We start from the raw sequence: 26,511 nt of genomic DNA, 5'->3' as shown, positions 1-26,511 counted from the left end.
AAACACCAGAGCACTGCTCAGCTCTGGCTTATGATGGTACAGGGGATTGAACCTGGGACTTTGGAGCCTCAAGCATGAGAGTCTCTTTGTATAACCACTATGCTATCTACCCCCACGTTTATATTTTACCAGAGCACCGCTCAGCTCTATGGGAAATTGAACTTGGGACCTCTCAGCCTCAGGCATGAAAGTCTGTTGCGTAACCATTGTGCTATTTGTCCCCTGAAGCCCCTCCCCCTTTATTTTCAAAATAGCATTGTGCTTACCATTTTAGTTTAAATCACCCCAAAGTAAATTCACATAGCTTGGTTTTATTATTAAACATTATTTAAAATTATTATTAAACATAAAAAAATTCACTTAGGTTATTCATAGTTAATGTTTCCTCTCCATCCTATTGATTCCATTCTTTGCTTTAAATAAATTCTATCCCAGACCAGGCCCCATGCCCCTTAATTTGTAATGGTTCTATATTTCCCTTCTGCATTCTGTCCCTACCTTTGTTAACACATTCTCTTAACACGCCCCAGAATGCTCTTCCCAATCTGAATTCTAGCTTTCAATGCTTAATTGCCACCAGGGTTATTGCTCCCCACCTGCAGGGGAGTCACTTCACAGGCGGTGAAGCAGGTCTGCAGGTGTCTATCTTTCTCTCCCCTTCTCTGTCTTCCCCTCCTCTCTCCATTTCTCTCTGTCCTATCTAACAAAGAAATGCATCAACAAGGGCAATAATAATAGCCACAACGAAGCTACAACAAGGGCAACAAAAGGGGAAAAAAAAAAATTTTATTTATTTCTTAATGAGAAAGATAGGAGGAGAGAGAGAGGGAGAGAAAGAACCAGACATCACTCTGGTACATATGCTGCCAGGGATTGCACTCAGAGCCTCATGCTTGAGACTCCAATGCTTTATCCACTGCACCACTTCCCAGACCACTATTTTTTCCTTTTATCTTTTTCTTTAATTTGATAAGACAGAAATTGAGAGAGGAGGAAGAAATAGAGAGGGAGAGAGACAGACCTGCAGTACTTGTTTAACGTCTGTGAAGCTTTCTCCGTGAAGGTGGTGAGTATATGACTGGGGCACTGCTCAGCTCTGGCTTATGGTGGTGTTGGGCATTGAACCTGGGACTTTAGAGTGTCAGGCAGAAAAGTCTTTTGTGTAGCTATTCTGCTATCTCATCAGCCCAAAATTAAAAAAAAAAATTGTAGGGAGTTGAACATTAACTATAGTATACCCATTGCTGGAGATCGAACTCAAAACAAACATCATGCTTGAGAATCCAACACTTATCCACTGCTCTACTTCCTGGGCCACCATAAATAATAATTATTTGAAATTCTTTATCACTTTGTCATTCTTAGGATACTTTACACTTACTATTTTATCTTAATTATAATAGTGTTACATCTTTTGTACTAGTCTCATTCACATCAACATTACTAGAACTGTACTTTTCACATAATGATCACTCATTTATGTGAAATGTGAAAATATGTCAATTTGTTTTTTTCTTGTGGGTATGTGAAGTTGGTCATTAAATGTTTGCTTTAAAAAATTCTTCCCAGAATTCTGTGTTGTGGTGTTTGGTCTTTGTACTTGACTCTGCTAGTTTAAGTATTTTCTTTGACTGTGTTCATTCTTGTCCAATCACTTCTAATTTACAAAAAAAGTATGAGTTTAGGAAAGTTTATATCTTTACGTCATTTTATATTTAATTTGAATTTTGTATTCTGTGTAGTTCAGATTGCCTAGAGTTTTTTTTTTTTTTTTTTAAACAAGTAGGGTATTTGCTTATTTATTGGCAACCATTAATGCTGGTGTTTGTGCCTTATCTCTACTATGGATGTCCTTTAAAAAGTAGACTATTTGCTATTAAGAATGTATGCACCTTTAAGGGTAGGACAGCCTACCAGAGTTTAATTCGAGGTCTAATTATAGAGTAACTTGAGTAGACAGAAGTAATGAATTATGAGGTACATAAGTCTGGGAGCTTGGCTTTCCTAAAATATTTTTAGTTAGTCCCTTTAGAAATCTCGGTGGAATTTAGTTCTTTTAACTCTTTAGCATATAACTGTGGGCTTCACACTTGCAAGTCCTGTGCTTTATCAGCTGAGTCACCTTGCTTCAAGGGATTTGTTTTATTTTGCTTATTATTTTTATTTAGGTTTCTCTTTTAAGGCCTTATTTTTTTTATTTTCCCTTTTGTTGCCCTTGTTTTATTGCTGTTGTAGTTATTGTTGTTGTTGTTGATGTCGTCACTGTTGTATAAGACAGAGAGAAATGGAGAGAGGAGGGGAAGACAGAGAAGGGGATATAAAGACAGACACCTGCAGACCTGCTTCACCACCTGTGAAGCGACTCCCTTTCAGGTGGGGAGCCAGGGGCTTGAACCGGGATCCTTAGGCCAGTCCTTGAGCTTCATTCCACATGCGCTTAACCTGCTGTGCTACCGCCCAACCCCCTAGGTTTCTCTTTTATAAGACATTATTGGTTATCTTTCTTTCTTCAACTTGTGCCAGTTCTTTTTCTCTTTGTTTTATGTGTTTATAGTATCTTAGTGAACTTAAATTCTGGAAAGGGGTAGTGGTGGAAAGAGGATGGTTGTAAATATAATTGGAATTAAATTTTATATTCTTTGCCATCTTGCCTTGGTTATTTTTGAGTAACATTATTTTCTGTGTACCACTTTCCTTTAAGAAAATAGGTTTGATTTGTTTTCCCCCATATCAAATAGACTAGTAAAAAAATAAGCTATAGTTGTCTGGGAGGTGGTACACAGGCTAGTCTTGGGCTTTCTAGCATGAAGTCCTGAGTTGGATCCCTGGCATCGCATGTACCAAAGTGATGCTCTCTCTTACTCTCTCTCATTAATAAAATCTTTTTTTTTAAATAGGCTATAGCACATTGAATTTCACAAATATTTGTGATGTTGCATTTATGGTAGAATGTCAAGAAGGTTGTGGAGATACTAAAAACTCAAGAGTAGAAATTGCTGAAAGATAGGAGGCAAAACTGGCATATAGACTGCTAGTGTCTCCAGTGGCAGAAGAGATTGCTGCATGCAGTTGCAAAGTATAGTGTTCAGGGGGAAAGAATTATATGTTGTTGTTAGGGAATTTGTCTGACCTTAATTTAGATAGTTAATTTGACTATGTTGCTTTTGAAGTCTTAGAATATTTGAAGTTTGTTTTAATCTGAATGTATATAGCAGAGAGAGAGAGAGTATATAACGGCGCAAGAGAGCACTGCTTAGCTCTGGCTTATGCTGGTGCTAGGGATTGAAATTGGGAAAAAACACACACACACACATAAACACACACACACACACAATATCTGGCTTCTGGCTTATGCTGGTGCTAGGAGGTCAAAGCATGAAGTCTTTTGCAATAACCATTATGCTGTCTCCCCAGCCCTATACCTGTCTTTTAATTCACAGCCATGTAAGCACTGAGAAATCATTTGATCTGGTCCTGCCAAGGTAACTGCTGTTTGCTTACTTGCTTGCTTGTTTTTACCAGAGCACTGCTAACATATGAGCTATATCCCCACCACAAAATTTAAGTGGTAGGAACTTTAGCATGCAAACTGTTTTGTTTCTCTTATGAGTACTCTTATGGTACTGGGGATTAAACCTGACTTAGACTTTTGATGCCTCAGACTTGAAAGTCTTTTGCATAATGACTATGCTATTTCCCCAGCCCCAATAGCAGTGATATTAAATGCTGATTTTTCAAGTTGATAATTTTGTATGGCCTTCAAATGATGTTATAAATGTCCAAATGGCCCTTGATAGGAAAAACGTTCAATACTCCTGGTATAGAGTCAACCTGGAATGTGTCATTTGAGTAATTATCTTGGTACATAATCTAGGGAGCATGTAGTTAGGAAACAGAGATCTGACAAGTATGGAAATAAAGAAAACAAACCTCCAAATACATTTGTTAATAATTTAATTAAAGTTTCCTTAGAAGCCTGGGAGTGACCCAGTGAGTAGAGAGGCATTAAGTTTAATCCTCAGTGTTACATTGAAGTGCAGTGAACACAGCACCAAGGGAACTCTGAAAGGTTGAGCGGTGCTTTGGTAGCCTTCCCTCCATCTCTGCCTTCACCTCTAAAAATATTGAGCAAGCTTTGGACTGAGAGGTGACGCAGCAGTGAAAGGTCTTTGGGTTCATCCCTGGCACCACATTAAGAAAAAATTTTTCCTGAATTCTTAATAAAGCTGAATGTCTTTAAGAAGAATGAGACTTGTGTAACTGACTCAGCTAATTAAAATTACACTTAGTTTTGCCTAACACATATTGGGGGAGGGCAATGTGTGTGAAGGGAAAAGCTTTATTTTGTAATACTGTACAATAGATATAGCTTATTTCCAGTCCTTCAAGTTCTCTCATATTCTCTCCAGCAGTAACCTTTTCTACAAAAATAGTCATTATTCTTTATTTGACCTGGTTTTGTAATGTAAAAGAATTTTTCAGACTCTTTTGTGAAAAATCCATTTATATTATTATATACATATGGCAGTGGTTCACTTATTTTTTATGCTGTACATCATTGCCTAAATATATATATTCTAATTCTGCTTTTTAAATTTTTATTTGTGACTAATAGTGGACCACATCACTTTCTTGAAAATTTATTAATGGTGGGCAGGGGGAAGCAAGCAAACTACAGTATCATTATGGCACATATTATGATGCTGGAGATCCCAACAGGGGCCTCATACTTTGCAGTCCAATGCTCTAACCACTGCACCACTTCCCAGGCCACTCTTTCACTTTCTTGATGGTGATAATTGAAGCACAGCATTTATTAACTGGTTTTGTGTCTAAAAACTTTTCGCCTAACATCCCTGGTCATAAAGATTTATTCCTGTTTTCTTCTAAATCTTATATTATACACTTGATTTAATTTTTGTGTAATAAAAGAATTTATAATTTTGTTTATGACCAGTTAACAGCATCATTTGTGTGTGTGTGTGTGTATATATATATATATATATATATATATAGAGAGAGAGAGAGAGAGAGAGAGAGACATATATATCTACTTTCTCCATTATCTTGACATTCCTTCCAAAAATCAATTGTTCATAATGTAAGGGTTATTTTGGACTCTTCAGTTCTATTCCATTGATTTATGCACTCATCCTTAATGCTAGTTCTACACAGTAGCTTTCTCTCTCTCTCTCTCTCTCTCTCTCTCCTTCCTTCCCCCTCCCTCCCTCCCCACCTTAATAAAAAAAAACAGTGTTTGAAATCAGGAATTGTGACTCTTCTAACTTTGTCCTTATGGCCCAGCATTTTTTGACTCTTAGTCTCCCATAATCCACAATTCCTTTTTTTAACCAAAGTACTGCTCAGTTCTTCCTTATGGTGGTATGGGGGATTGAGCCTGGGACTTTGCACCCTCAGGCATGAGAATCTCTTACGATATCGCCTAGCCTACTGTTTTTAATTCTTGTATACCTTCTTTTTATTTTTATTTTTTTTTAACCTGGGTATCACTCAACTCAAATTATTGGTGATGCCCTGGATTGAACTTGGGTCCTGTCACATGCAAGTCCTATACTTCCTTCCTAACCATCCCTTTTATTTATTTACTCTTACTTCATATTATTTTATTAGAGACAACAGTGGTAGAAAGGCAGAGAGAGAAAAAAAAATTACATCACTAAAGTTTCCTTTAGTGCAGTGAGGTCCAGGCTTGAACCTGAATACATCGAGAAACAACACATTATCTATGTGAGCTGTTTCACTAGCCCACCTAATCTCTCTTTAATTTTTTTTTTCTCAGTGTCTTTTCCAACTGCTGGATGGTTCTGAATCCACTACTAGTTCCTTTACCCCTTGCAAGTACCCCTTCTAATATTCTGCATATTGGAAAATCACAGTCATAGTATTTCCTGGTAGCAGCCAATAGAGAGATCCCAAAGACATTACATATGAGTAAAGCAGCGTTTTCATTCATGAAAGAACTATTGAATATTTTGGGATCTGTGCTCACAGGCCTCTTATATTTTTTTTAAATTTATTTTTATTTAAGAAAGGATTAATTAACAAAACCATAGGGTAGGAGGGGTACAACTCCACACAATTCCCACCGCTCAATCTCCATATCCCACCCCCTCCCCCGATAGCTTTCCCATTCTCTAGCCCTCTGGGAGCATGGACCCAGGGTCGTTGAGGGTTGCAGAAGGTAGAAGGTCTGGCTTCTGTAATTGCTTCCCTGCTGAACATGGGCGTTGACTGGTCGGTCCATACTCCCAGTCTGCCTCTCTCTTTCCCTAGTAGGGTGGGTCTCTGGGGAAGCTGAGCTCCAGGATATATTGGTGGTCTTCAATCCAGGGAAGTCTGGCCGGCATTCCTGATGACACCTCACAGGCCTCTTATATTTTTTAACAACTAATCTTTTCAAAAAGTTTTTGATACAGATTTGCTTTAGTAAAGTTAAAATTTTCAGGAATTCTGTGTATGAGAGTAGAATACTAGAACCTTCCTTAATACTAGAATATAAGTTCATTGATATATTTTATTTATCATATATATATATATATATATATATATATATATCTTCCCCACTATTATAGGAAATTTTCTCTCATTGCTAGATTTCATATTTCCCTTAACACATTAATAAGGACACTTTATAAAAATCTTAAGTTCTGAAACCTAATGTAATTTTTAGATTGAGGAATTATTTGCCTCTAGGTCCACAGATCCCTATTGGGTCAGAGGTGGTATATTTCTTTCTTTCTTTCTTCTTTTTTTTTTTTTTTTAGAGGTGGTATATTTCAATTTGATTCATTTCCTTGAAAATCATGTAGCCATTTAAAAATGCTATCTCATAGGAAGACCATAACTTCCATCAAATTGCTAATGATTTCTTTGTCACAGAGAAGGTTACAAATCCCTGAGTAGTCGTCTCTGAATTATAGGTCATGAGCTCATAACTCACTGCTGCCAGAAACCACAAAGCCTTTGGGGTTTGAACCACAAAGTTCTGATAGGTGTGTGGTATAGGAATTCCTTAAATTTTGCTGTTGCAACCCTGTTAGGTAAATTGTCATACCTCATTTAAGACTTGATAGCATGAAGTGGGACATTTCACATGGCAATTCTGAAACCTGTTGGGAAAACTAGAATACAGTTTCTTTCTCTCAGGTGAAAAAAAAAGTGTTACGGGGGTAGCATCATCATTTTAAGAAAGAAATACTAAGACTATGGGCTTTCAAACATTTATTGGCAACTCAAAATTAAAAACATATTTAGCTGTCTCAAATAGATACAATTAAAAGTACATTTTCTACTAGGCTTCAGTTATAAAGTGAAACATGCCAAAATTGTATTGACTCTTACTATATATATTTTATGTATTCTCTTTCATTTTCTGACGGTCTACACTGTGACCACCTAAAACTGATTTTACAACCCACAATAGACCGTGGCCTGTAGTTAAAAAACATTCCAAAATCTAGAGCCTAAAAGACAAGATTGTGAAATATGTTTAAAATGATTTGTATCCATTATCTTAAACAATATATCTTAGGAATCCATACTCGTCTCTATTTTGAAAATCACTTTAGAGAAGTAGCCACATGTCTCTACACTGGCTGGCAGTTGTCATTCAAATGTGTGTACACCTTAATTTACATTTATTTTCACTATATTTGTTATTAGTAAGGAATATGAACATTATGCAGTATAAAAGAGCAATAGAAAGCTAGCTGCCAGTGGAGTTCAAGTGTGTTTGGACTGCTGAGGAGCTGGCACAGTGGGTAATGTGTTGAACTCTCAAGTCTTGAGGTTCTGAGTTCAATAACTGGCAATTCATGTGGTGCTCCGGTATTCTCTCTCTTAAATAAGTAAATACATACATAAGTAAAATATTAAAAATATGTGGTTGGAAGGAGGTGACTATGTAATTAAGATGCAAGTGTGCACCATAGAAAATCAATATCTACTTATATATTAGCAGAGTTAAATAATTATAAATTAATTTATTTTGCTTTCATTTCCTTTTCAGTCCAAATTATAAATTAGACTTTAAAAAATTAGCTTTTTAATTAGTGACACTAACTTAGCTTTTTTTATAGTATTCTGAAAATTGAATAGATACATAAAATAACTATCATCAAAATTATAGCTCATTTTCATACTCTAATGCAATCATAATTTCACTATACTGTTGGCTTTTTCAAGTGCACGTCTTTTTTTTTTTTTTTAAATCCTATGAAAGGAAAGGTCTCACTTGAGTAATGAGGCTGAAGCGTTGATATTCCATGCCTGACATCTCTGGACACAGTCTAAAGTGAATCATGCTGAGGTGGTACTCGTTGCGTTGATTAGGTTGGGATCAGCAGATGCAGTATCATTTGGTATGAATTGAGAGAGGCATGCAGGAAAGTGAGCCCCACCCTAGAGGTTCCAGGACTGCGGGAAATACAGGCTCTATAGAGGAAGTAATTTTAATAAATACAAGACTTCGCTATAATTTTGCATCTTAATTTTTTACTTTTTCTCATGTTTCTTCTGTGATGCTCTAATTTTATTTTTGTATTATTCATTTATTTATTTATTTTCACTTTTTAACCAGAGCACTCAGCTCTGGCTTATGGTGGTGCTGGGATTGAACTTGGGACCTTTGGTGCTACAGGCATGAAAGTCTTTTTGCATAACCACTATAGTACCTCCCCAGCCCCAGTGTTCTAATTTTATAAAGCTTTTGCATATCCTATTAATCTGTATTAGCCTCCTGTATTTAGATTATTTCTTGATAGCTCAGGGTAAATTTCTTTTTTTTTTAAAGAGCTTTTTTTTGTTTGTTTGTTTTAAATATTTATTTATTTATTCCCTTTTGTTGCCCTTGTTGTTTTATTGTTGTAGTTATTATTGTTGTTGTTGTTGTTGGATAGGACAGAGAGAAATGGAGAGAGGAGGGGAAGACAGAGAGGAGGAGAGAAAGATAGACACCTGTAGACCTGCTTCACCGCCTGTGAAGCGACTCCCCTGCAGGTGGGGAGCCGGGGCTTCGAACCGGGATCCTTATGCCGGTCCTTGTGCTTTGCGCCACCTGCGCCACCTGCGCTTAACCCGCTGCGCTACAGCCCGACTCCCGGTAAATTTCTTGATTCCTGATAGTTATAGAAGTAGAGAAAATGGTGGGATGTTTCTCCTCTGGGACTATTTTATGGAAAAGGTAAATTGCTAACGGTTTTGGTTTGAAAAGCAACAGTAAATCAGTGACTGATGTGTGCATAGCTTTATTTAGGCCAAATGTTGAGTTATTTTGAATTATTTTAATAGTTGGTGTCTAAGCAGTAATCTTTCTTTTTCTCTCCTCTCCTTCTGATTTATTTAATTTTTTATTTATATTTATTTTTACCAGAGCACTTACTAATGGTGGTGCAGAAATTGAACCTGGGACCTTAGAGCCTCAGTCCTGAGAGTCTTTTTGCGTAACCATTATACTATCCTAACTGCCTTTTTTTCCCCCCATCCCCTATCTTATTTGATAGGACAGAGACAAGTTGAGAGGGGAGGGGGAAGATGGAGAGAGAGAAAGAGGGACACCCTATAAATGGGGAGCAGGGGGTCAATTGGGTGCCTACTGCCCACCTCCTCCATTCCCCACCCCCCTTCAGTGCTCTTAACTTCAGCTTTTATTAACATTTGTAGAGCAGAGATTTGATTAGGAAGCTTTTCTTTTTTTTTTTTTTTTAAAGTATTGATACACTATCGAAGGATATTAAGCATGTACTCAACATATTCATGCTCTGTAAGTCTCTATTTTGCTTGCTAATTAAAAATTTCCTAATGACCTGATTTTGGAATAGATTCTGAAGTCTAAAGACAAAATTTGATTCCTACTTACAGCCTTGATACTCACTCAGCACATTCTGAGTAATGTGCTAGACAAGTAGCAGCACCTCACCATTTACTTAATACATTCTCAATGTTGAGCTCCTGTGCTCTCAGAGATTCTCTGTATCTGTGTCTTTAAGAGGGTCATTATTAGACACTGTAGTTCTTGTTTAGAGTATGATTTGTAAAACAACATGAACAATTAGAAAGCAAGTATTAAAGATATAGTATTGAATAAATAGTGGATTCTAGAGTAATGGGGGAGGGGCAGGAAATAACTCACCCACTTTACCCACTTTGCACAAGGACCCAGTTTGAGCCCTGTCTGCTACACGAGTATCTGCACAGGGAAGCTTCACAAGTGGTGAAGCAGTGCTGTGGTGTCTCTCCTCTCTCTCTCCCTCCCTCTCTGTCTATCTCTCTCCCTCCCTCCCTTTATCCCCCTTTATCTAGAAAAAAAAGTTCACTACAAGTGGTAGAGTCATGCAGGCTCAAAGCCCAGCAAAATCCTAGCAGGAAGGAAAGATAAAGGAAGGGGGAGAGAGAAAGAAAGGAAGAAATGGAAAAAGAAAAAAAGGAAATAGTAACCAAGTGTGTAGGCTGTAATAGCTGATACGACTAGAAGGTGTAAAAAACCTATTTGGGCAGTAGTGCAGCGGGTTAAGCGCACATGGCACTTCCAACAACAACACAGTAATGACAACAATAACGGGCAGCAACAACAAAACTTTTTTGGGTGGTCCAGGAGGTGGAGCACTGGATAAAGCATTGGACCCTCAAGCATGAGGCCCCAAGTTCAGTCCCTGGCAGCACATGTACCAGAGTGATGTCTGGTAATCTCTCTCTCTCTCTCCTCTTATCTTTTCTCATTAATAAATAAATAAAATCTTTGAAAAAAAAACTATTTGGTCAGGGATGGTGGTGCACCTGGTTAAGCACTCAAGTTACCATGGGGAAGCTTTAGGAGTGGTGAAGCAGTGCTGTGCTATGTCTCTGTCTCCCTACTCTATCAGTTTCTCTTTATCCTATCAAAGGAGAGAGAGAAAAATGGCTGTTGGTGGATTCGTTGTACAGGCACTGAGATCCATCGATAACCCTAGTGACAAAAGAAAAAAAAAACTATTTGATCTATTCCTAAGGAGACACTGCTTGTTTCATTAAAAGGTTATTATTTCTTTTACCTCCACCCAATGTTTCACAAAGTTTCTAGGCAAAAATCTTTTGTTAAAATGTAATGTTTTTAGGCTTTTAAAAGGTCTTCTCAAACCAATTTTTAACAAATGGTGCTAGAACACCTACATACCCCTGTACAGTGTGTGAAGTAAGTACTTTTTCCTCACAATATGCAAAAATAATATTTATTTACTTATTTATTTTGGATAGAGACAGAAATTGAGAGGGAAGAGGTAGAGAAGGAAACACCTGCAGCACTGCTTCACTGCTTGCAAAGCTTTGCCCCTGCAGGTGGAGAATGGAGGCTTGAACCTGGGTCCTTATGCACTGCAATGTGTGTGCCCTTTAACACACCCCAGTGTGTGCTTACATATAAATGTAGTTATATGTTGGTTTCATATTCCTAAATGTAAGCATCAAGACTGTAAACTATTAGAAGCTATAGCATTAAGTCTTCATGACCTTGATTAAAGGTTAAGCTTTCTTAGATATAGTGAGATACAGTAACCAAAAAATAAGATTGACATCATCAAAACAAAAAACCTGTGATTCAAAGGATGTCATCAGTAAAATGAAGAGACAGTCCATAGAATGCCAGAAAAGATTTGAAAATCATTTATCTGATAAGGGGTTGATTTTTTTTCCAGACCCCAAAACATTTACAACTCAAGGATAAAACCCAATTTATTTATTTATTTATTTTTTACTAGGTGAGCTCTTCATATGCAACCTGCTGCACCCCCTACACCAAACCTGGGACCTTTTACATGCAAGTCCCATGCACTTTCTCCTAGGCCCCAAGCCTAATTTTTGAAAATAGTAAAGAATCTGTGATGTTGTGACTTCACACTTGTTTGTAACTCACCATTCCTGGCAGACTCTTTTCAGATAGTGACAAAGGGGAGACACCACAGCAGTGCTTCACCAGTCATGAAACTTCCTCTTTGCATAGTGCTCCCATCTAGTGGCTGAGGATTTGAACCTGGGTCCTGGTGAGGTAGGGAGAACTAAGAGTAAAGTATGTGAATAGACATGTCTCCAAAAAAGATGGTCAGCTAGCACACGAAAAGGTATTTAACATCATTTGCTATTAGAAATGCAAATCAAAACCACTGGATTGGTTATAACAAAAATAAGATTAAACAGTGATATGAAGAAATTGTAAGGAAACTTAATACACAGGTGGGAATATAAAATGGTGCTTTGTAAAACATTTTGGCAGTTCTTCAAGAAATTGAATACAGAGTCATCATATGACCCAGTGTATATCCAAGAGAAAGGAAAACACATGGAAACTTGTGCATGAGCCCTCATAGCGGTGTATCTACAAACACACATACACACACACAAATATATTTACTAGTCAAAAAAATAGTCCAGATATCATCAGCTGATGGCTAACTAAATGCAGCAATAAAAGAAATGAGGTCTTGACACATGCTACATGTTCTCAGAGTGAAACATGCTGAGGGGAAGAGGCCAGCCACCAAAGGCCACATTAGTATGTATGACTCTACACCAGCAAATTTATAGACAAAGTAAATTAGGGCAGGTATACACAGGAAGAGGAAGAGAATGATTGACGACTAGTGGGTGTACAGTTTTTCTGGGGAGTTAATAAGTTCTTAAAAATTGTGATGATGGCTGTGTAACTCTGATAATACCCATTCACTAAGTGACCAGGAACATCTGTGACCTACAAGTCTCCTGGAGGTCTTCCTCAGGGTAGCAATTCTCTGTTAGTAGGAGGCTTCACTTCCTCAGCTGGAAACCAGTTTGCTCCGTGAGAAAGAACAGGTAATTTAATATAGGAGTCACACACTCCCATTATTCTTACCCTAGTACTTCATGGTTTTTCATTTGACTGTTTAGCTTAGTCTCTTTTTTTTTAACAAAAAAATGTATTTATTTATTCCCTTCTGTTGCCCTTGTTGTTTTATTGTTATAGTTATTGTTGATGTTGTCATTGTTGGATAGACAAAGAGAAATGGAGAGAGTAGGGGAAGACAGAGAAAGGGAGAGAAAGATAGACACCTGCAGATCTGCTTCACCGCTTGTGAAGTGGCCCCCTGCAGGTGCGGAGCCAGAGGCTCAAACTGATTTCTTTATGCCAGTCCTTGTGCTTTGTGCCACCTGCTCTTAACCCACTACACCACCACCCGACTCTGTGCTTAGTCTTTAAGACTGTAAGTTTCCTTATGATTTCAGTTTATACCTGACTGCTTGGTTGCTCCATGATGTTTTAGGTTAATCATTTCAACTTTCCTATTATGAAAGAAGTGCTGATATTGTTGGTTCAACATCACTTTGCCAGTCAGCAGTCATCAAAAGTTGATTTAACCTCTGGGTTCACTGAGAATGGATGGGATAGTAGGAGCTGTTGGTGTGTTAGTGATGTTTAATTTACTGTGTGTGTGTGTGTGTGTGTGTGTGTGTGTTGTTTGCCTAAAAAAAATATCTGAAATGTGGTTGTGTGTTCAAGAAATGCTGAAATAGTTGGTGCATAAGCTCAAAATGTGACCTTGATTTCAGCTGTCTTGAGCTAAGCTGGGTAAATAAGCTTACCTAATGACTTGGTAATGCTTTCTGCTTTTTTTTTTTTTCCACGCATATTGCTCTGACTTACACACTTTCTCATGAAATGTAACCTGTCATTACTTGGTATCATAAATAGAAAACAAAAAAAAAGAAAACTATTTTTCCTAATTCTTTTTTTTTTTTTTTTACTAATTATTGACTGTTGTTCAGGTACAATATTAATGCTAAATTTGACGAGGTTTTATTGGGTTATTTGTTTGGATTGGTTCTTTTCTTTGGATTGGGTCTCTTTCAGAGTTAGAATATACATTGATACATCTATTTCAAATCCTCCACTTTATGGCCTTAAGTTTCAGTCTGGCAAAATTCAGAGAAAACAATCCCAGTAGGAGACTGCAGCTGGGGAGCGGGTGGTGCCAGCAACAGCTTTTAAGACTGTAAGGAGAAAATCAGAAGAGCTGACTCTTATTTCCTACTGGAAGAAAGAAAGGATACAGCTTTTGGTAATAGGCTGCATTCTTTAGCAGTGAATTTATTTTTCCCACTCCACCATCCAGACTTGTACTATTTCCACCCTCAGCACATTATTTAGGCACTTCCTCATGGCCTTGTTTTAGTTTCTGAAATTATATCATATTCCCTAAATTGAGTTCACCTTTTTAATATAGTGCCTTTCAGGTGCACATGTATATACTTGGATCTGTTTGTCTTTTTTTGGCTTAAAAACATCCTAAATTGGGACCATTATACTTTTCAGAACATTCATCATTTTACTAATGCTTTATTTTATACTAATACGTGACTGGAATGCTTCAGAGACTTTTCTCATCAGACCTTGATTTTTTTTTTTTTTAATGTGAATGATCCTGTCTTTCCTTTGCTCTGCCTCAGCATGTTTTATAATCCTTTGTTTCTTTCTTATTCTTCCCTCTTTCCATTATTCTGGACTTTTCCTAATGCACATTTAAAATTTTTTCCTTCCTTTTAAGGCAAACAAAGCATTTGTATCATCTTGGTATTGTGAAGGATTTAAGAAAACAATAAGAATAAATTTATCTGAAGTACATTGGCTTCTCTTGCTGTGAATCACCATCTTTACAAAATTTAAACCCATAGGGCAAGTATATGTTTACTAGGAAATAGTAGTCAGATAAGATTATGACACTGCAGTAGATGATGGGGATAATGAGAAGAGGGAAAGCCTGAAATGGTACCAGATTTTGGAGGGGGATTTATCTTCGGACATAATGAATTTGAGGTATTTTTGAAATATAAAATTGGAAGGCTGGGAAAAGTTTGAAAGAGGGATCTATATTGGAATATGAATTTGTGGATCACTTATATCTAGATGATAATTTTAGAGGGTAAAGAATATAAGACAAGAGAAGAGACCTGGACAAAAATAGCAACATTTGAAATTTCACATTCTGAAGTGGAGTGGTTTAGGACTTCAACATGTAAATTTGAGGGGACAGGGTTTGGCCTTTAACAGCATCTCTATTTGCAAAACATTTTTCTTACTACTAAATAATGAAAATAGTCTAAATGTTAATACCTTCAGGGGTTTTATTTTACAAAGATGTATTTTATGAGAAAGAGTTTCTTCAAAGAGAAGCAGAGCACCACTCTGGTGCATACATAAGGGGATTGAAGTGAAAGACTCAAGACAATCAAGTCCAGTACTCAGTACCAGTTGAGCTATTGACTCAGTCATGTAGTCATGAGGGGAAAAGTCAGACACAAGTACTATTGGATTGTTAGAAAAGTCATGAAGCCAGGTACTGTTCACTAATCTGAGAAGGAAGGACACTCAGAGGTAGTAATAGGTGTCGGTGCAACTTAGGAAATGAAAGTACGACCATAGAAAAAGAGATCAGTGGTGGTGCACCTTGTTGCACATATTATAGTGCACAAGGACCCAGGTTTGAGCCTCTGGTCCCCCACTTGCAGGGGGAAAACTTTGCAAGTGGTGAAGCAGTGGTGCTTCAGTTATCTCTTTCTCTCTCTATATATATACACGTGTGTGTGTGTGTGTGTGTGTGTGTGTGTGTGTGTATCCTCTCGAATTCTGGAAGCTGCTATTCAATAAATAAAGATAAAAAATGAGAAATAAATCTTAAAAAAGAGAAAAAGTAGACAAAATAGATATTAAAGTCAATCCATATCAGTGATCTTGGGTACACACAGCTCTGGTGATGGGAATGGTGTGACTTTTTTTATTAATTTTTATTTATTTGATAGAGATTGGCAGAAACCAAGAGGGAAGGGAGTGGTAAAGAGGAAGAGAGACACCTGCAACACTGCTTCACTACTTGCAGAACTTTCCCCCTGCAGATGGAGACCCAGTACTCAGACCAAGGACCTTTGCATACTGCAGCATGTGTGCTTAACCAGGTGCAACACCACCCAAAAAATTATGACATAATTCTGGTTTTCTATGCAAAAATACGTCATGACTTTTCTGACAGACCAGTATATAACCACTGTTGCCAGAACACACTTTCTTTTTTTTTAAATATTTATTTCCTTTTTTTGTCCTTGTTTTTATTGTTGTAGTAATTATTGTTGTTGTTACTGATGTTGTTGTTGGATAGGCCAGAGAGATGGAGGGGAAGACATAGGGGGAGAGAAAGATAAGACACCTGCAGAGCTCCTTCACCACCTATGAAGCCACTTCCCTACAGATGGGGAGCTGGGGTCTTGAACCGGGATCCTCACACAGGTCCTTGTGCTTTGTACCACATGCACTTAACCCGATGTGCTACCACCTGACTCTCCACACTTTTTTTTTTTTTTTTGGATTTTTTTTCTTTTTTCTTTATTTCCTTTTGTTGCCCTTGTTGTAGTTATTATTGATGTTGTTGTTGTTGTTGTTGGATAGGACAGAGAGAAATGGAGAGAGGAAGGGAAGACAGAGACGGGGAGAGAAAGACACCAGCAGACCTGCTTCACTGCTTGTGAAGCGGTCCCCCTGCAGGTGGGGGGCCGGGGGCTCGAACCGGGATCCTTATGCTAGTCCTTGCACTTCACGCCAGGTGCACTTAACCTGCTGCGCTATAGCTTGACTCCCTGGTTGAAAATTTCTGTCTGAAACTTGGAAGTGAGATATCTCTGGGAGGATAATAGGTCCATGTAGGGGACAGAGCAGCAGGAGGAGATGAAGCTGGGGACTCAAACTGGGATCCTTACACCGATCCTTACACTTTGCAGCCACCTGCGCTTTACCCACTGCACTACCACCTGACTCCCTGTTTGTTTTTTACAAAGTGACCCTATAGAACAGAAATCCTAAAGTGAGCACAGGAGACTCTGTCCTCTAATATTTGGGGAAAGAGGCAGGGCTGATTGTGTGTACCATGTGTTTAAGCACTTTGCACCAGTGCACCACTGAGCTCTGGCTCGTGGTAGTGGCAGTGACCAAATTTAGACTCTCCGGCATTGCAAATTCTATGCACCACCACTGAGTTGTCTCTATAAAATGTCCTTTGGTATCTTCAAATAACTTTCTGAACTTTAGCACCAGAATTCCTTCTCACGACCTTATAGTAAGAGCTACCTCAAGTAGCCTGCAGTAATTCCAGATGAAGGACTGAAAGAGATGAAAGTATGATTGGACTATGGAGTTTATTTTCCTATCAGTAATTAAATCTGTCTTACAGGAATTCTTTTGAAATTCTTAAATTCTAAGAGTAAAATGATAAAATTTATTGTGTCACCCATTTACTAGAAATGCCTTGTTTTAATGGCTTTCTTAAGATGTCATTTCCGTGCACTGTCCGTTCACAGTAATGCAAACAAACAAAATCCAGATTGCTTAATTTACAGAATCTCCTTGCAGTCAGTCATGGTAAATGGAAATTGCTGACAAAAGAGGGAGATTTGTGACTCAGGACATGGTGTAGTCAGTAAAGTGTTGGACTCTATAAAATTTACAGCCCCAAGTTCAGTCCTCAACATTGTATTTGTCAGTTACACTCTGATTCTCTCACTGCCTCCCTCCCCATAAATAAATCTTTAGTTAAAAGAGGAAAAGCAAAATTTTATTCCAAATATGTCAGTAATGTGTGACTGTAGAAAGGTGTGGGCCTATGAAATGGGAGAGTTGGCCTTACATGAATTTCCCTTTTTATCTTTATTTATTTGATAGAGACAGTCAGAAATCAAGAGGGATGGGGGAGATAGAGAGGAAGAGAGACACCTGCAGCCCTGCTTCATTCACCACTTGTGAAGCTTCCACCCGCAGGTGGGGACCAGGAGCTTGAACCCAGGTCCTTGCACACTGTAATGTATGTCCTTAACCAGGTTGTGCCACCACCTGGCCCACATGAATTTTCTTTCTAAAAAGTTAAATTTACCTCTACTGTATTACTTCATCTATTATGTCCACTTTTTGATTAAATTTTATTGGCCAGTTAAATTTTACTGAGGTATAATTTGTATTTATAATTGTAAATACAATTACTTAAAGTGACATTGGAGTGTTTTTCTACAGTCATATAAAGAGCTACATTAATAGTTGTGAACATTTATTAGTGGGCTGGGGAAATGGCATAATTGTTATGCAGACTTTTATGTTTGAGGCACCAAAGTTCCCACCATCACTGAAAGCCAGAGCTGAGAGCAGTGCTCTGGTAAAAAAATAATAAATAGGGGGTCGGGCGGTGGCGCAGTGGGTTAAGTGCATGTGGTGCAAAGCGCAAGGACCGGCGTAAGGATCCGGTTCGAGCCTCCGGCTCCCCACCTGCAGGGGAGTCGCTTCACCTGGTGAAGCAGGTCTGCAGGTGTCTGTCTTTCTCTCCCCCTCTCTGTCTTCCCCTCCTCTCTCCATTTCTCTCTGTCCTATCCAACAGCGAACATCAACAATGGCAATAATAATAACCACAACAAGGCTACAACAACAAGGGCAACAAAAGGGGGAAAAAATGGCCTCCAGGAGCAGTGGATTCGTGGTGCAGGCACTGAGCCCAGCAATAATAACCCTGGAAGAAAAATAAAGAAAGAGAAAGAAAGAAAGAAGAAGAAAAAGGAAGGAAGGAAAGGAAAGAGAAGAGAAAAAGAAATAATCATTTTAAAAAATAACTTTGTGAGGGGCCAGGCGGTGGCACACTTGGTTAAGTGCACAGGGATTGGAATTCAAGCCCCTGGTCCCCGCCTCCTCTCAATTTCAGTTTCTCATCCTCTGTCAAAAAGAAAATGGGAGGTCACTGGGAATGGCTTTGTACAACCATGTAAGCACTAAGCCACAGCAGTAATCCTCAGGGCAAAATAAATCATCCTTTTCAGGGACTTTGAGACAGCTCACCTGGGAAGGTGATTGCGTTGCCATGAGCATGACCAGATTCTATCCTCTGGAGTACCATATGGCACTGGAAGACACTTTTGTGTGGTGACTCTTGCTTCTCTGTCTGAAAATTGTTGCTTCAGAATGGTGAAGTTATGGCAATGTCAAAAATATTAAAATTAATCTTTTTCCAAAATTTTCAAAATTTAGGAACAAGTTCCAGTTCCAGTCTATCATCCAACACCTAGCCAGACTCGCCTAGCAACTCAGCTGACTGAAGAGGAACAAATTAGGATAGCTCAAAGAATAGGCCTTATACAACATCTGCCTAAAGGAGTTTATGATCCTGGAAGAGATGGGTCAGAAAAAAAGATCCGGGAGTAAGTGTTAATAAATGTATTTGTGTTTGAGAGATTCATCAGAGATCTTTTGAAAAATAAGTCTCTTGTATTTGAAAGCCAGGTATATAATATAATCAGTTCATGTAAGAGGATTTAGATGTATTAAGTGGATTCTGACCAATTTGTGTGTTACCTATGTTCATTTGGTTAATAATGTCAGTAAAAATTGATTTACTTGTGGGCTGGGTGATGGTGCACCTGGTAGAAGACACATTACCATGTGAAGACCCAAGTTTAAAACCCCACTCCCCACCTGGAGGTGGGGGCGGACATCATGAATAGTAATGGAGAGCTGCAATTGTTTCCTCTCTCTACTCCTGTCTGTCTTTAGCACTCTGTCAAATGGGGGCAAAGACAAGGGAAACAATGGTGCTGCCAGGAATGGTGGTAGAGTCGTGATGGCACTGAGCTCTAGTGATAGCCCTGCTGAGGGGAAAGAATGATTCACCTATCTTAAGTGTGAACTAGAACCAACAAGGCTGGTGACCTTGTCAGCTGATTTTCATTCATTCATTTATTTATTTATTTATTTTTAATTTCTTGATTGGGGAATTAATGTTTTACATTCAACAATAAATACAATAGTTTGTACATGCATAACATTCCCCAGTTCCCCAGTCAGCTGATTTTCGAAATGTAAGACCTTCATGTCTGTACCCCTTTGTGACACTTAATTCTAAATATCTGTCCTCAAATGTGCACCTCAACCCCACTCCTTGACCTTTATTTATTTACAAAGATATGTGCTATAGCCTTCTTTATTTACCATAAAACAACATTAGAAATATAGTTGATTGTGGGATTGGTTATGCGGCCAATATATTCTTTTGCTCAGGGTTTTTTAGTGACTTAAGTAAAATTGTGTATTTCTTAACTTGCAAAATAATTTTATTAACCATGATGAGTTGAATTTAAGATCGTACTGCTGGGGAGATTTTGTCCTCAGAGCTCACTAGCTAATCTAGGAATCCCTAATGAGGGTAGCCATCTTCCTTTTAGAAGAACAATCTATTTTACTGATGCTAGTCTGTTTGAGCCGTAGCATCATTTTGGACCAACCTTTAAAATATTTCTGTCTATAATACTAACTTCTGAAACTGTACAGAATTGGGTTTCTTTTGAACCTGTGTAAAAGTGCAGTGAAATTGAAACTGAAGTTGGTGAAGAGATCTTTAGCTTACAGTACTACTTCTACTAAGTAAGCTGAAATCATTGGCTGTTTTTACATATAGCTGTTAAGATGAAAACTAAGATTCTCAGGCATACAGTAGATGTCAGTAAACAAAGTTGATTTCAGGAGCTGGGCAGTGGTGCACCTGGTGGAGCACACACTGTACCATGTGTGAGGACCTGAGTTCAAGCCCCTAGTCCTGATTTGTGGGGGGGGGGAGACTTGGTGAAGCAAGTCTGCAGGTGTGTATATCTGTCTGTCTGTCTATCTATCTATCTTATTTATCTATCTATCTACCTATCCCCCCCTCTAAATTTCCCTCTGTCCTATCCAAATAAAATAGAAAGAAAAATAAAGTTGATTTGATGGTTTCCTGCCTAGAGTATCACATTCCCCTTCAGATATTTTCTATAATATGTAGCTGTTCTTCATGTACTATTCTAACAATGAATTAGATCTATGTCATTTGTTTCTTTTTTTCCTCCAGTAGCTGGAGCTCAGTGCTGGCACTACAAATCTTCCACTTTTGGCAGTCTTCCTCATCCTCCCCCCCCCCACCTTTTCATTTGATAGGACAGAGAATTGAGAGGGAGAGAAAGGTAGACACCTGCAGACCTGCTTCACAGCTTGTGAGGCAGACCATCTGCAGGTGGGGGTGGGGCTGGAACCCAGATCCTTGTGCTTATCCTTGTGCATAGTACTATGTGTGGTTAAGCGGGTGTGCCACCCCTCGTTTTTCTTTGTTCAGTTAATTACACTGATGCTCTGCAAATTCCCATAAGTATTTAAATAAGAGGTGTAAATAGATTAAACTTATTAGGGAAAACACAATTTGGTGCTGGAATGATGACAAGCCATTTTTTATCTATTCAGATTAATGTTGTCTTTGTAATGATATTTTTAAAGAGTATCCTAAATATAGGCCACTTCTCTAAAATTGTTTTCTGATTTCTCTCCCCTCCACCCCCAACAGGTGTGTGATCTGTATGATGGACTTTGTTTATGGGGACCCAATTCGATTCCTGCCGTGCATGCACATCTATCACCTGGACTGTATAGATGACTGGTTGATGAGATCCTTCACCTGCCCCTCCTGCATGGAGCCAGTTGATGCAGCACTGCTTTCATCCTACGAGACTAACTGAGCCAGGGTCTCTCGTCTGACTTCAAGTGAACCATCATTTTTGGTGGTTTTGATCTTTTGTCACTGAGCCCAAAGAGCCAGGAATTAGGAATTAAGATCATGCACAAAAGTTTCCTTAAGATTCCTGAATGGCTGCAGATGGTGGGGAAAAGTACGTGATATTTTAGAAACTTAGAGGGGAAAGTAGGTTGGTATTTTTATGTAAAGCCTTGACCCAGTGTTTAAAAATATAATTGTATTTAGATCTTGTTATTGCTCCAGTACATAGGAATTGTGTAAAGTGTCACAGCAGCTGTATATGTTTAAATTGTGTGTGTTGAAGATTAGGAAAAAGATAGTGGTTGTTTTTCCTAAGTGAAATAACTTTCTTTCCCCACCCCACCCCCAAATCCACCCAAATTCTTTTCTGAAGTTGCTGGCATTTGGGTCAAGGTTTTATTAAAAGCTACATTTTATAACACTGGCACAAAAAAAAAAAAGTAGTTTTAAGCTTGTTTGCACAGTTCTTTTTTCCATTGGAAATGGAATTCATTGCCTTAGGTCTTTTTAAATAGTGTACTATTATTGTTGGGGCTGGCTCTATGCTTGAAAACCAGTTTATTTATAACCTGTTACAAGTGCTATATCTGTTTGCAGTTAGGAAATGCGGAATTCAAAGTGATCTCCTAGCTTGTGAGCAAACTGAGATGCACTATCCCTTTTCTATATAAAATGAGCTAATGTGTCAAGAAGTCAATTCTAGTAAAGAGGGTTTAAAATACCCTTTCCTGTGTGTTTTATCTGATTGTTTTGGTTGTTAATAAGGTGATAATTAAAGTCGAAGTAAATTTTAAATAATAAGTTTTTGATTTACTTAGTTTGAATTATGCCACTTGCATATGTAAGAGTGAAAGTGGCACCATGGAAAAACTGAGAAAAGTTTCTCAGTTTTGCTTTTTTTTTTTTTTTTTTTTGAACCAGTGACCTCTCCCTCCCTATTGTCTTGAACCATAGCAAAAGGATACTGCATCTCACATTATTGTAGTGCTGAGGTTATTGAAGTTATATAAAACACATCTCAGTCTGTTTCTCGGAAAAGAAAGTCCTGCTAGCTGACTGAGAAGTCTAAGCAGAGAGAATTAAAATAAATGTATTTCATATTTTGCACACAGACACAGAATTTGTATAACCACGTGAATTCATAGTTGTGATCTCAAAGAAGGAATTTCTCCGTTATTATTATTTTGCATTTATTGAAACACTCTAATCTCTAAGCTTCTGAGGTATTAGAGGTAGAGCTGGTCTAGTAAAGATGTAGTTGTTATATTTTACCCACTTAGCATGTTTTTTTTGTCCTCCTTAAAGATGACTTATTTGTTAAAGTCTGATATTATAGCTAAAACTCATTCATTAGCAAAAGGAGAAGCAGTCTCAACCTAACAAATCAGAAATGTTTATTATTTTGTATTGAGTTCAATATTTGACTGTAACACTTTTCTACATACAAAACACAAGTATCTTGAAGGTTCTTTGTAAATTGCATTATAGAGGAATTTAGTATGTCATAAGTACTTAAAGATTTGACTAGTATCCATATGTTGGTTAATTTTCTTATGTGCCCCATGATGGAAAGACTTATGATGAATTTGAGAAAAACTAAAAGTAATTAGATTATCAAGTTCTGTCAAATTGTTACATGTATCTTGCTTAAGTTTTTGTTCATTAATTTATATCCACCCAATTACATAAAGCAAATTTGGAGAAAACACCTGAAGTTGTGCGATATTTCAGTGGTATGTCCTTTTTTTTTTTCTTTAAGACAGGATTAATTAACAAAACCATAGGGTAGGAGGGGTACAATTCCACACAATTCCCTCCACCCAATCTCCATATCCCACCCCCTCTCCTGATAGATAGCTTTCCCATTCTCTATCCCTCTGGGAGCATGGACCCAGGGTCATTGTGGGTTGCAGAAGGTAGAAGGTCTGGCTTCTGTAATTGCTTCCCCACTGAACATGGGCGTTGACTGGTCCATCCATACTCCCAGTCTGCCTCTCTCTTTCCCTAGTAGGGTGGGTCTCTGGGGAAGCAGAGCTCCAGGACACCTTGGTGGGGTCTTCAGTCCAGGGAAGCCTGGCCAGCATCCTGATGACATCTGGAACCTGGTGACTGAAAAGAGAGTTAACATACAAAGCCAAACAAATTGTTGAGCAATCATGGACCCAAAGCTTGGAATAGTGGAGAGGAAGTGTTAGGGGGGTACTCACTGCAAACTTTAGTGTACTTCTGCTTTCAGGTATATATTTTGCAGTAGTTTATAGATACGTGTGAACATATGCTCTCTCTCACAGAACCTGGTCTATATCTAGGTTTTGGGACTTTGTTAGAAAGTGAACCACCTGAGATGAAATTAGAGTATACTATGAAAGGAAAGGTCTCACCCGAGTAATGAAGCTGAAGGGTTGTCATTCCACATGTGAAGTATCTGGACACAGTCTGAAGTGAAGCATGTTGAGGTGGCAATCGTTGCGTTGGTTAGGTTGTGATTATTTGATATGGATTGGGAGAGGCATACGGGAAAGTGGGCCTTATCCAAGGGTTCCAGGACTGGGGGGAAGTAGAGGCTCTATAGTGGAGATGTGAGGTTCCTGCTGTCTTAGGGTTCCAAAAGACAATCATGTTAATGTTATCATCACATTAATTGGTAATTGGGTTAACTTTGAAAAGTCCTTTTGTTAGGGTTTGCTGTACAGTACCCAGTATCTTGTATATAGCTGTGCTATTGGTTGCTTCTGATCGTGGTATGTCCTTTTTACCCTATATTTTCTACTTAAAGATGATGTCTGTGTCATCAAACTTTGTAGTTAGACTTTTTTTTCTAGATCTTAAAACTGGTAAATGAGCTTAAAATATATATATATATATATATATATATATATATATATATATATATCATTGTCTACATTACTATTAGTCTTGCTTTATTACTATTACAAGATTCATTGAAGTTTGGTAGTCATGTTGAAGGGGCCGTATTGAGTTAAATGCTTTCTTCTGTGTTTGTACTTTGTATTTTTAAATTTTTATCTCTCTATAACATGTTAAAAGCCAGCAGTATTTGCTTTAAGTTAAAATTATACTGCAGTTGTAAAGGGTTCAAGTTAGAGTTAATTAAATGAGAATATTCCTCAAAGCTATGTTTTTTGGTTTTTTGTTTGTTTGTTTTTTGCCTCCGGGATTATCATGGGGGCTCGATGCCAGCACTATGAATCCACTGCTTCAGGCAGCCTTTTTTCTCCATTTTATTGGCTAGAACGGAGAGGAGAGGAAGATAGAAAGGGACAGAGAAAGAGAGAGACACCTGCAGACCTGCTTCACCACTTGTGAAGCAACTCCAGGTGGGAAGCCAGGAGCTTGAACTGAATTCCTTGTGCTTCGTACTATGTGCTCTTAACCAGGTGTGCTAACCAGCCCCCACTATCTGATCTTTAAAGTAGGCATGTAGGGCCAGCAAGATAGCTCACAGGGATAGTATCCCTGTTTTGTATCGTGTTTTGCATGACTCTGATTTGAACTTGGCCCCATCTTATTAGAGAAAGCTTCAGTGCTATGGTATCATTGCTTGTCTCTCCATCCCTCTCTCCATCCATCCCTCCCTCCCTTCCTCCCTCTCCCACTCTTCATCTCTCCCTAGGTCCTTCCATCCCATAGCACTGCTCAATTGACTTAGGATGAGTGCTGGGGATTGAACCTGGGACCTTTGATTCATTATGCTATCTCACTATCCCCTCCCCCATCTGAATAAAGTAGACCATAGTAGTGAACACAGTGATGAAAAGAGGTGACATGTATAAACCTAATTAACATTTCTATGAATATTGGGAGAAAATATGGGTTGAGATTTAATATCATCTAACCTTGAAACAACTGCTTTAAAATTGCTAAAGCCAAATAATAAGCACAACATGTATAGACTTGAGCTAGACATATTTAAGTTTGGCTGTAGGATTTGAAATGTCTGAAAAGTCTAGCTTGGGAGAAAAAGAATTTCCTTTAAAATGCAAACTTAACTTGAAATGCTTCTAGATACTCATAGTTTGATTCACACAAAACTGTTAAATTCTGTGAATGTCCTTTATAGGACATTAAAATCATTTAAATCAGGTAGAGACTTCGTATTATCAGTGTCTACTGTGTGATAAAAAGAAGTTATAGACTGGACATTGAAGTAAGATTTTCTACATGCAATGTTCCTTTACAAGTAAGCACTTAAAAAATAATAAGTCAACAGCAGAGTTGTCTGTGGTTCTAAGACTGAAAATAATAATAAACAAGAATAAAAATTTCTTTGCCATAATTCAGACATGTGGACAGTTGGGTATTGACTATCAGTAATTTCTCAAGAGTCCATTTGTAGTACTTTAGTGTAAATGCATCAAAGACAAATAATAGACTTTATTTTAAAACTATGATTTTGAAATGAAGGCCAGAGAGAATTTACTGATTAGGATGCCTGCTTCACTGCACACAAGCCAGGTTCGAGAACATAGGTGCTGTGACAATGGAGGAAGCTTCAATGCTACAGTATCTCCCCTTTTCTCTGTCTCTAGAGACAATGAAATTGAGAGGGGAGGGGAAAAATAGAAGACACACCTGCAGCACTGCTTCAGTGCTTGTAAAGCATCCCAGTACCTGAGGTGGGGAGTGGGGACTCAAACCCAGGTCCTTGCACATGGTAATGTGTGTGCTTAAACCAGTGTACCACTGCCCAGCCCCCTCTGTCTATATTTGCATGAAAATAAATGGCCTCAAGCAGAGAAATTGCATATGCATGAGGCCCCAGTTCCACCCCCAAATGTGTATGTGCTATTAGACATGGAAGGCTGGGCAGTCTGTCTCCCACTAAGCCCCTCAGGCCATTCTTAGTTTGTCCTAGAAAAACCACATCATCCAAATG

General features: G+C 38.2%; 1 protein-coding gene across 1 annotated transcript in view; it reads left to right on the top strand.

Annotated features, from left to right (window-relative positions):
- The window catches only part of RNF11 (ring finger protein 11), a 31,084-nt gene extending 7,762 nt beyond the window's left edge, over window positions 1–23,322 (top strand). Inside the window, exons 2-3 of the mRNA XM_007538401.3 lie at window positions 19,070–19,239; window positions 21,405–23,322. Of these exons, the coding sequence (XP_007538463.1) occupies window positions 19,070–19,239; window positions 21,405–21,576 (342 nt within the window). The 3' untranslated portion in view covers window positions 21,577–23,322. The remainder of the gene's footprint in view (window positions 1–19,069; window positions 19,240–21,404) is intronic.
- The last annotated feature ends 3,189 nt before the right edge of the window (window positions 23,323–26,511 follow it).

The sequence above is a fragment of the Erinaceus europaeus genome, chromosome 13 (assembly GCF_950295315.1).
Source record: "Erinaceus europaeus chromosome 13, mEriEur2.1, whole genome shotgun sequence".
Taxonomy (NCBI): domain Eukaryota; kingdom Metazoa; phylum Chordata; class Mammalia; order Eulipotyphla; family Erinaceidae; genus Erinaceus; species Erinaceus europaeus.
This window is presented reverse-complemented; position numbering and strand designations above follow the sequence as displayed.